Consider the following 11,906-nt stretch of genomic DNA (forward strand, 5'->3'; position numbering starts at 1 on the left):
TGGCAAGCTTTCATGCTTGTGTGCCATTCATAATGTATTAAATGCAAATACTATAAATTAAAGGTAACAAAAGGTATATTTAATAAAGCATAGGGCTGAGACAAGGTAGAAGATGGCAGCTGTAAAGAAGGCAGAGCCCTAAATAAGCCACCCCCCCAAGCTACACTGTGATTGGCTGTCCTTATCCAATGAGTGATAAAACAAATGAAGTGTCACAGTGGGAGATTAGATAAATACGTGAGTGAGGAGCAGAAGGTGGACTCGGGTTTATTTCAATTTGGCCAGATCACTAGAGCGTTGCAGGGTCTCAATCCCTAATGACCGGAGGGGGATGGGAGAGAAGAGATTGTATGGGCTCTTGTTTGGAGGAGGGGACAGTACAGAGACAAACGGATCTGAGATAAAGGATTAAACCGAGTCCTTCAGACAGTCTCAACCTCATCCACAACATTCAGGATCAATGGATGTCACATTTTTATTCAAACATTCAAAGTATATATATATATATGTATATTTAAATATCTTCCATCTCCATGCTATCATGCCATCTTGGTCTTCTTGGAAATGTAGCTCTGATAATAAAAGTTGCTGAACAAAGCGATCAGGCTGAAAGCGTAGCTGAGCACCACCATATTCATGGAGTCAGGAAAGTCACAGTCAGCATAGAAGTTGACTGCAGTGTGAATGGTCACGATAAAGAACTGGAGCTGAGGGGGACAAAGAAAGACAGTTACATAAAAGTGACTGAGCCTTTATTTTAAGTTATTATTCCCTTCAAAAAATAAATAAAATAAGAGTCTCACCAGCTGAAGGGAAGTGAGATAGCGTTTCCACCACAAGTACTTATGCATTTGTGGGCCCAATGCTGCCAGGCCATAGTACATATACATCACCACATGAACAAAAGAGTTTATGAGGCCAATAAGGAACGCTGAGGGAGAGAGAACATCTTTAGTCAATTATTCTCTGCCTTGACACTTTAGAACATATGGCTCTCTGAAACAGATAAAATAGCAAAATCCATGAGATATCAGCTGTTTAATATCAATAGCCTACAATAACAAATGCATTTCAGAATACTTTCATTGTGTATTTCTGAAGCAATACATCACCTAGTGGCGTCTGAGTGCCATTGCAACTAAATCAACCCCCGATATGAAGATGCCCATTTAGGAGCTGAATATGATTTGACATAATCCATTCAGGATTTCAAGTTTCAATAGACATTTTTTTGTAGTTTATTACAAGATTTAAATATTTTAAATGTTGTCTCAGACATTTGGACCAACAATAGTTTAACCTTATTGTTTAATTTACAATCTGATTAAAGGAATAGTTCATCCAAAAACGAAAATTTGCTGAACATTTACTCATCCTCAGGCCTTCCAAGATGTTGATGAGTTTAACAGATTTTTGAGAATTTAGTATTACATCACTTGCTCAGTGGATTGATCAGTGGATCCGCTGCAGTGAATGGGAGCCGTCAGAATGAAAAGCTGCGTGTTTGTAATAAACAAATTCATTATGAATTGTTTTTAACTTCAAATCCTTGCTTACAGCTAAAACATGAGTCCACTATTCATAATATTGAGAATTATGCATAGATCAAGTAACATACAAATGAAAACAGTCCAAAACAGTTATGAAGAAATATGTCGGTGGATTCTAATAGAGAGGACAAAAATTATGAGGGATTAATAATGGATTTGTTTATTACAAACATGCAGCTTTTTTGCTTCAAAAGACATTTATTAATTGACTGGAGCTGTGTGAATTGCTTGTGAACTTGGGTGATGTTTTTATCAGCTGTTTGGACTTTGACTCTTATGGCACTCTATTCAAAAAGTCGACACTGATTGTTATATTCTGCTAAGTGGACTGTTGAGTGTAAATACAATAATCTGTTTTGCTCCAAAGAAAGAATACTTACACTGGCCTCCTGCAACATACTTGACCCCTGCCCACCAGTTGAAAATCATGGTGCCGTGGTGATACACATGCAAAAAGGTCAGCTGATTGTTCTTCTTTCTCAGAATGAAGAACATCTGATGATAATGACATTTACAAATTAATGTAATAAAACATCATGAGACATTCATAAACAATTATCTGACATCAAGGTAATGGATAATTCACTTACTGTATCAGTAAGTTCAATAACTTTGGAGAAGTAAAACCACCAGCACACTCTGGCCATCTGCATGGCATTAAAATGACACAAAATTAATAAAAGCAATAACTATATATATATATATATATATATATATATATATATATATATATATATAGCTTACCCTCATTGCCAAGGGGGTTTCAGAGTAGTCCACAGGCTGACACACCAAACTGTAATTTGCCAACCAAGATGATGCTGCGAACTAAAAGTAAAACTTGAATAAACGAATGAACGAATGGGACATAAGTAGACTTATTTAATATTTTAGCTGTCATACCTCATAAAACATATAGGCAGAAAGGCACACCATGGAAAAATTGTAAATAATAAGAAGAGCTTTGATGTTGACTGGTTCTCTGTTAGTCATGAGTTTGGGGCCAAGCCAGACGATGAGAAGGTAACACAGGAAGATCCCCCCGACAGGGAGCGGAGAATACACCAACAGCCATCCACCTGTCCTCTGGTCTGTGCAGGGAATCAACGAATGGCTTCATTAGCTCGTTAAACCGCATTATAGCCTTTGGTTAAAGTAGTTTATAAAAGTATTTTCACAGTCTATTGGTTTCGTAAGGACCAATTAGTCAAACGCAGTTTATCCGCACCGCACCGGTAGCCTAGTCTAAAACTTGCGTTTTCTGATGTAATTCATTATATCGTATAAAAATGATAAAGAGCAGATTTAAAGTAGAACACCAGACATGCAATTGCTTGAAAAATACCCCCGTTTTCTAGGACCCATTGGTAAAATATCTGGAGGCTTTGCCATGTCGACGGAGATACAGACACCTGAGCGATTAATAATAGAAGAGATGAATAAGGAGTTTGTTAACGTATGGACATACTGTAAATGAAAATAACAAACAGACAAACAAACAAACCCTAAAGTATTTTAGTCACTCAATAAATATATGTGAAATTGTATATTACGCGTAGATGCCTTACCATTGCGCTTGCCATTCATTCAGTAATGCCCAGACAGCGCCATCCGTCGGTTACATCTAGGAACAGCGCGAGAGTTCGTTGAAGGGTGTAACTACAGGTGTAACTGTGTACAAATGTCAATTATGATCGCTATTTCATTTCCAAGAGAGACAAGACATGATGTTATTAATGGAATCACGCAACAGAGGCCTTGTTCAGCATGAATCAGTGGCTCAATGAGGAGTTAAGGAGTTCACATCCTCCACAAGACGGATTACCAAAATCCCCTAGATGACTTTATTCTTTACCATCTGCTATTTTGAGCGTTGTACTGTATTAGCCATTTAACACTTGTTGTTTTTAAAGCCATTATTAATTAAGCCTAATTTAAAAGGCTACGGAATTAATACTGATTTTAATCAGTTTTATAAAGTAACTTGCAAATGACTTCACTTATAGGAGTTAGACTGGGTTTATTACAGCTTTACTCTCAGTTTATTACAGCTTTACTCTCAGCACTTATTATAGGCTGTATTTTGTTCTCTTAAAAAGTGACACAAGTTTTGTTAATTTTTTTTTTTAACATAAATGTTTAAATAATTTTTAAGAAAACAAAGTTATAATGATTATGTGAATGCTGCATTGGCTCCTTTGGACCACCGGTGACATCTGGTGACATCTGGTGACACCTGTGCGGTTACTGTTATTTAGATGGTGATAATGCAAATATTGGTGATGATGGTAATGATGATGATGCTTATGTTGATGGTGATGATGCTCTGTATTCCTAGTATCTTCTGTAGGCTTGTTTGCATCGTCTTCGTTGTTTTCAAAGCCTTCTGATATGGAGAAATTTGCTTTTAACTGGAAGAGTGTTTCTGTTAATGAACATTTTGCAAACATTTGATAAATGTTGTACTTTCTGAAGCATCATATTGTTGAATATTTTCATACACTGAGCAGTTGCATATATTTTTGTGGTATGTAACCCTGATGGCAGCTTCTGAAAAGGGACGTGAAAGGAAACGGAAGGGGAGGACAATGTGGAAGCTGAGATGTCCACATCTGTGTGGAAAGGAAATACAAAAGAATGACCATGACACTGAACACAGAAAACAATGCTTGAGAAAAATCTCTCAGATATATATATTTTTTCTGGAGAAGCTTCAAAAGAATCACATGACCCTAAAGGAAAACTAGTCAGACTGGTCATATCACTGAATAGATTTAGAAGTGTGTTTTGCTCATACCTGTCATAAACTAAGAAATCATCTGTGTCTCCCTCCAAGATGTCCCAGACATGGTTTTGCAGTGGGCTCTGTTGATACACAGGGATGCCCTCTGCCGTCCTCCTCTACAGCTCCCAGTATATGGGAGACAACCAGGAATGATATGTTAGTCAGCTTGTCTCACAGGTCTCCCAACCTTCCGAAACAAAAGGAAGAGAACACAAGCAGATTTAACTGACAGAGCAGCCAAGATTTTTGCATTGCAGTAGTTTACAAATGGAATAAAGCAAAAACACTGAAATTATACTAGAAATAAAAACTGTTACTACGAGGAGGGTCATTCTACAAAATGGCTGTAATTGTGTCCCTCATAAATATTGTTATGCTTATTACATATTCTAATTAATTTGATAATTATATAGCCTACTGTAATTTATATGATTACTAAATACTAAAATTTGTATATATTTTATACATTATTTTGTCTTAATTCTTTAAATACATAAATGTTTTAATAACTGTATTTTATATTTTAAGCCTTTTATATGCTTTGAAATGTGTAGATATTCTTAAAATTTTAAATGTATTTAAAATATACTAATAAAAAAAAACATATATATTGAACCAATTTTGTGTCATGGGTGAATAATATTTAACATCAGTTAATTAAAGCTTTCTGTGTTCTCTTTTATATTAAAACATAAATCCATCTACAGATACTTAAGTGTTTTTAAATTGTGCCAGTTCATGAGTCTTGTATTTGAGTTTCTTTCTTTCTAGCAATATTTGTTGAGCTAAACATTCATTGATCACGTCATGTGAAAATATATATATCTATAGATTTACTGTCATGTTGAAACGATGCAATGGATCCCTCAGTGACAAGTGTTTTACCAATTATTACAGGTCTGTTGAAAAGTAATTCAGCATGGATATTAAAATATATGTGAATGTACTTTTCGGCTCATACCTTTCCCTTAAAACCCTTAAAAAAGATCAGGGGTCTCAGATTCCAGTAAATAAATGAGAACATAGATCGATTATTTGTTGTCTGGCCTCGCTGTAGTTACACCAAAGTGAACAATCTGAGATTTACACTTAACAAAATATTCTTGAAAGCTCTTACACCATCTCATGGACAAGGGACAAGTGAGTGAGTAGGGGGAGAAAAGTTTTTTTGGGGGGTGAACTATGCCTTTAAAACACATAGTTGACAAGGGATTCATCAAAGAGCTGTTGAAAAAAACTGCACAGACAGGGGTGGCAAAAAGGAACTCAGGAAAAACTAAAAAAAAACAGAACCAGAAATTCTGGTTTGAAGACGCAAGTTTATTATTTAGAACAGCCCCCTCAGTTTGGAAACTGCATTATTTGTTTGCGTGATTGCTCTATAAATAAGTTACTGATACACCTGATTTACACCACTTTAAAACAGCACCACTACCAACATCCCACTTTAAAATAGTGACTTTACACAAGTCCAAGTCTCATTTGTCAACTTCCTCTCACTGAAACAAGTGAAAACTTATCTTTGTCTCAGTAGTAAAAATTAAGTTTAGAGTGATAATCTTTGGTTTTCAGGGCACATTCTTAGTCGTTTATGATTATGCGAACAATTGAAATTATCCAGTTATATCAAATATAACAGTTTAGCTAAATTTTCTCAAAAATGGGTAACAGATGCAATATTTGAATCAAGAGATTTCAACTACATAGCCAGCTGCAGCAAGAACAAATATTTCTTTCTGGATGATAGTGAATTAACTCTAGACGGTTGTGGTATTATTGCAAATGCTTTTTAAATGCAACAACAACAATCCAAAATAACTGAACCCAGTAAATAAGCATCCTCTGTGAGTCCTGCCGCAGCTTGGCCTTCGGGTGGTTTAACCGTTTAACAGCATTAGTGCAGTTTCTTACAAACAAAGTGTCTCAGGTCATGACTCCAATCAGTCCTTCATCACTCATCACGTTGCCCTCTAGACTGTCACAAGCTGTTATGATGCCCAGGCCCAGCTCTGCCAGTTTGTCCTGCACACTTGTGGTCAAAATCATTTTGGGCTCTAGGCGATTACACAGCGTCCAAAGGGTAGGCAAAGGGTAGCCCAGTTCACTTATGTACTCGTATCCTTTAATACGCAGCGGATTTTACGGGCTGTCAGTAAAGTTCCACGGGACCACACTGCCCTCCGACGTTAACGTTAAGGTACGTATCTGATCCTCAAACAGAAAAACCTGTAGCCCCTTCTCTATTTTACTCAGTTTGTAAAGGCATTTCTTCATTTCCTATGCCTGTGAAACAAAGAAAAGACAAAATGTAAGCTGTGCTTTCAACTGCTAATTTTTACAATCCATGATGATTTCTAAGAATACATGTTACCCCTCTCTGTAGTCTGACTGTGTGCTGCTGATGCTGACATCATTTTTTTGGTCTTATGGTTCTAATTGGTTGAGATAGTGAATTGGTGGGTTTTTGTTAAATGTGAGCCAAAATCATCACAATTAAAAGAACCAAAGACTTACTACTTCAGTCTGTGTGTATTGAAATTATTTAATACTCAAGTTTCACAATTTGAGTTGAATTACTAAAATAAATTTACTTTTCCAAGATATTCTAATTTATTGAGATGCGTCTGTAAATATTTGGAACCCACAATGTATTACTAATACAGAAGGGCTTCTAAATTGCCCTGATATTGTAATAACAATTACAAAATAATAAAATAAAGCAGCTCTTTTGTTATCTGTTGAAATTTGGGACGGCTTCTTGAGATACTCAAAATGATGATGGCTTTGCTATCATAATCACATACATTTACATTCAGCATCTGGCTCATATGTAAAATGTAAATGTAAACATTTTGATGCATTAATCTCTAAACATTTTCATCATCTTCAAAATCAACATTTTGCATCTTCCTCATCAGATCCACCATTAATTGATGCTAACTTGCTCTGTGGGGAATCACTGAACCATGTGAAGATTTGCTGGTGATACTGAAGCTGGTGTTTTATTTAGTTTTATGCTTGCATAATATGAATTAATTTCAGATATTTACATACATACCTAAACTATAAATTTTTTAACAAAAAATGAATCAGAAAACTTTTACATTGTGCATTCTTTCCCCCCATTTTGTTGATAAATGGGGAAATCCAATACTTTTGAAAGAGAATGCAAAAAGCAAATGGGAAGTATGTTGGGGGAACTGAATACTTTGCAAGAGAAGGCAAAAATTTTAGGAGTGAGCACAAAGAAGAACACAAATGTTTGAGGGAATGAGGGAACACTAAAGACTACAAATGTTATGTGATCGAATCCCAGGTTTCTCAGTCTAAAACAATACATTACCTCACAAAACAAAAATTTTGTGAAGGCAAGAATTATTTGAAAAACAGCACCTTTGCAAGAGCAGAAAAAAAATTGCCATTGAATGCAAAATTGTAGGTAATCCAAAAGTTTTGTGAGCGAATGCAAAGTTTCTCTAGGAAACACAATACCTTTGTGAGAGAACAGTGAAATGCAATAACAATAACGAAGAAAAGGAATTCAAAAGTTTTACTAATAAAATCAAAAGCACTGATTTTCCCCAATCTCGTGTCCCCTCAGAGGCTCTGTACTAATAACTTTAACTGGCTCATTTTTAACAGTTAACACTGTTTGTGGGGTGACAGGAGAGGGAGGGTCGGTTACATCAAACTGTGTGGGGATGGCGTTGGGTTTGAGTTTCCTTCCCCCTGCTGGTGATCTGGCGATCTCCTCAAACTGGCAGTGGTCCTGCACGTCATGAAAATGAAAATACAGCTTTATGAAAAAAAAAAAAATGCATATAATATTACATAAAAAAGAGACTAATATACTAATGTTTTAATTGTCGTCTTTTGTAGAATTGAATGTTCGCATGCTTTTCACTTGACTGGCTGGCACAGTCTGGAGCAGGGGAGTGGGAACAAAATCACGCCGACAGTTTACAAGCCACTTTCTCATGCGCAAGGGGTCTTTCGGAAAGCGAAAGAGCTGCTTTCCAATAGTTGTGGAGTTCGAGCAGTTTGGAGCGGAGCATCCACCCATTTTTATTTACATATGCCAAATGTTTAACTTATCATCTGGGCACAACAATGATGACACGTAGCGGACTGTTACACTGTATACGACTCAGCAGGTGTATTATTAAAAATACTTTACACGTCAGAAAAAGATACGCAAGTCATTTTAGCAGACGTGCGCAATGAATTTAGTCTCTTTAATGCTTTGAATATAAAATGCGATTCCTTAAGACGATTTGTTTTACTAAAATGTGAAATGCAGAATTTGTTTGAGCCAAAATGGCGTCAGTCAGTTCGGTAGGCTACTTGATTACGTGTTTCCTCAGAGTTGACTTTAGTAATGCCTGTATAAAATTCGTCCACATTTAGCAGATGTAAATGATTATACATACGTATGCATGCGCAGCATATTTATATAAGTTATAATTCAACAAGTTTTCACGAAGATGCAAAACAATCGTTTAAAGTAGACTGTATTGTTCCTCATTCAAGTTTAGATGCCGAGTTAAATGATCACATTGTATTTTTCAACTGGCCTGATTAATAGTTGTATTGCATTCAGTTTAGTAACATAAGTTAAATACAGAACAAAAAGTAAAAAAAAAAAAAAAAAAAAGACTGTATTACAAAGACTGTAATAGAAAGAAGAAGAACAACAACATTACGGAATAAAAAAAAGTTGTACTTATGAGCAGTTGTAAATATTAAGCTTTATGTTCTCATATTTAAAAGGGGTTAAAAGTATAGATATAAGGGGTTTCTGAGATATTTTTGACTTGTCAATGTACATTTTAATGTACATAACATTTTTCTGAACTAATTAAAATATTCATGGTACAGTATATTCATGTTATATACATATTTCTTAGACTGTCAAGAAATTAATAGTATTTACTAAATGTATTATATTCTCGTCTATCCTTCACACTCTAGTCCAGTAGGTGGCGGAAACGCTCCTCATGCCAATCTTCATGAAGCATAGAAGAAACTCTAGTCGTAAGTGTACAAACAAACTCACATGTTACAAACACGGGTAACTTAACTTATAATAGTGTGAAGAACACATTAACGACGTTTAAGGAGTACATATAGGAGCAGTTGTTTAAACGTGAAATCTAGACACTTAATGACGGGGACATGTAAATTATAGATCTATTCGGTTCTAATTTACGCCCCCAAATGAAACTTTGCCAACAGTATCTGCATCGACAGCACTATCATCTTGTATTAACGTTACTTATAAATAACAGCGGTGACTTCTTGTCGTCGTTTAGAGCGACAGTTTGCGATTTAGTAAAGACCAGTAAGAAAGTCGCTGTGTTTAGCAGATGTTAGTTTATTTAGGGGATTTATATAATGTCAACCTCAATGATGGTCCTAGTTATCGAAGTACAGGCAAACAACTTTAAGGAGTTGTGGGCAGCAATGGTGATAGCCATTAAAACATCTTCATTCATTGCCCTTGATACGGTCTGTATCTAGAAACTAAACCGAATGTGGACATTTAAGTGTTAAATACTTGACTTCAACAAACTATATGCTGGAGGCGTTCCTTATTATAAGGGTAATGATAAAGTATGATTGAACCTATTCAAAAAATTTTGAAACTTTTTTTTTTTTTATCAAGAACTTTAAGATTTGGAAGCTTAAGTGTGTTTTGTGCTTGTTTTAGGGAGGTGATGCCCATGGGGTAAACATGCGCTCTTTGTTCGTAGAACTGCTCAGGGCCAACAAGCCTTTAGTGGTCCATAATGGTCTGATAGACATGGTCTTCCTGTACCAGTGCTTCTATGCCCATCTACCTGAGGAACTGGGCACATGTATTGCCGATCTGTCCCAGATGTTTCCCTTAGGCATCTATGACACTAAGTATGCAACAGAGTATGAGCTGAGGTTTACAGCCTCATACCTGGAATATGCCTATAAGAAGTGGTATGTGTAATATCTCTATGTCAAAAGTACAACAAAGTGTACATGTCTGTTCAGTACCTCAAATGTAAGGCATTTTCTTTGTCCTCCACAGTAAGCTGGAAAATAGCAAAGCCATCGCAGGAGGTGGCAATGGGAGTCATGTGTTCAGAGAGTTTTGTAAATATACAGGCAACATGCAGAGCTACATAGACTACAGGCCCTGCTCGGACTACCAGAATCAGCATGGTGCCCTCAACATCTGTGTTCAGTTCTCTGTGAGTGCCTCAACACTACTACTACTGTTCAGAAATCAAAACTTTTCTATTAATTCTCAAACTGATATAGAGTCAACAATAAGGAAAAATAGTTTAAATAATGTTTTAAATGGCCGCTTTTTACTAATAAGTGCTATAAAAGATCAAGGTCAGTACTGTCAATAATGATACTTGTATAATATTTGATTTCATAGAAGTATCAATGAACGGCAAATTATCAGATTTGTTTACTGACATTTACACAATATTCTTCTGTATGAATCTTGTAACTTAATTTACATAAACCCATTAAAACAAATATGCATTCACCTTAAATATGAAATGACTCCAGATGATGTTTCGGTCATCACTCGATCTGTGCTGTTTGAATGAGAGCTGTCTGTGACCCCCCCCCCCCCACTTTCAAGCCTTGAGATTCATGCAAAACAAATAAAACCACTAGTAAATGATAACACTTGTGGTATTTTGTGAATATAAATACATATCATTAGAATTATAATAGGTCTCACTTTAACTTATCCCTTTGTGATTGTATACCTTATGGCCTGAAGGGATGTTATACCACAAAAATACAGCATTTTGTATGTGACACTTGGTAATGTTTTCTGCTCTAGGCGTATGGATGGTGTCCTAACGGCTCGCAGTGCCCCATGTCACATGACACAGACCTTAGAATTCAGCATGATGAGGAGACCAGAGAGGAAGAAAAGGAAGCACAATAACAAAAAGAAAGCTTCCAAAGACATGCAGTTCCCCTCAGGGCAAAAAGTCACACTTTGAAGAGGCCATTGTGGACCAGGCAGTGTCCATATCTGAACCAGCACTCCCTGAACATCAGGAGAAGACAGCGAGTTCTGAGCCAACAGATGCTGTGCATGCGTTTGAACCTGGGAAAACAGCCAGCAAGAAAGGAAATGAGGAATTTCAGCCAGAAGCACCTTCTGAAGTCCTGATAGACCAAAAGAGAAGAAAGTGGAAGGAGGAACTCACCGAGCAGGGTTTGACACTTTCATAACGGTCTATATTTTTGCTTATGCCAGAAATCTGACAAAAAACACAGAAGAACCCAGCACTGCTCCCCGCATGTCTCAATAAACTCTTCCTCAGTGGCAAGTCTGTTCCTCTACATGTAGCCAAAAGCACCTTCTCCAAGTCTTCAAAGGCTCATGTGCACAAGATGGACTATGTCTGGGGAAAAAGCTCTGCTGTAAAACCTGAGGGAACAGCATAGAAACCTTTGATTTTCAGATTTCCATATTTGTGTACACTTTTGTTCAAATAAAATATATATTTTTTTTTTTTTACCGTTTTCTGACCAGGGCATGGCTGTTTTTCGTCTTCTGATTTTAA

General features: G+C 36.4%; 1 protein-coding gene and 1 pseudogene across 1 annotated transcript; one reads left to right on the forward strand and one right to left on the reverse strand.

Annotated features, from left to right (window-relative positions):
- Nucleotides 1-266: 266 nt before the first annotated feature.
- Nucleotides 267-3,446, reverse strand: LOC113117539 (elongation of very long chain fatty acids protein 4-like). The gene is made up of 8 exons (XM_026286288.1): nucleotides 3,116-3,446; nucleotides 2,893-2,959; nucleotides 2,451-2,638; nucleotides 2,295-2,375; nucleotides 2,141-2,197; nucleotides 1,931-2,045; nucleotides 804-931; nucleotides 267-707 (listed from the first exon to the last, which is right to left on the reverse strand). Exons 1-8 carry the CDS (start codon nucleotides 3,128-3,130, stop codon nucleotides 540-542), a joined length of 819 nt encoding a protein of 272 aa, XP_026142073.1. The 5' UTR covers nucleotides 3,131-3,446; the 3' UTR covers nucleotides 267-539.
- Nucleotides 3,447-9,741: 6,295 nt separating this feature from the next.
- LOC113040617 (target of EGR1 protein 1-like) lies at nucleotides 9,742-11,819 on the forward strand (annotated as a pseudogene).
- The last annotated feature ends 87 nt before the right edge of the window (nucleotides 11,820-11,906 follow it).

Source organism: Carassius auratus, chromosome 2, assembly GCF_003368295.1.
Source record: "Carassius auratus strain Wakin chromosome 2, ASM336829v1, whole genome shotgun sequence".
In the NCBI taxonomy this organism is placed as follows: domain Eukaryota; kingdom Metazoa; phylum Chordata; class Actinopteri; order Cypriniformes; family Cyprinidae; genus Carassius; species Carassius auratus.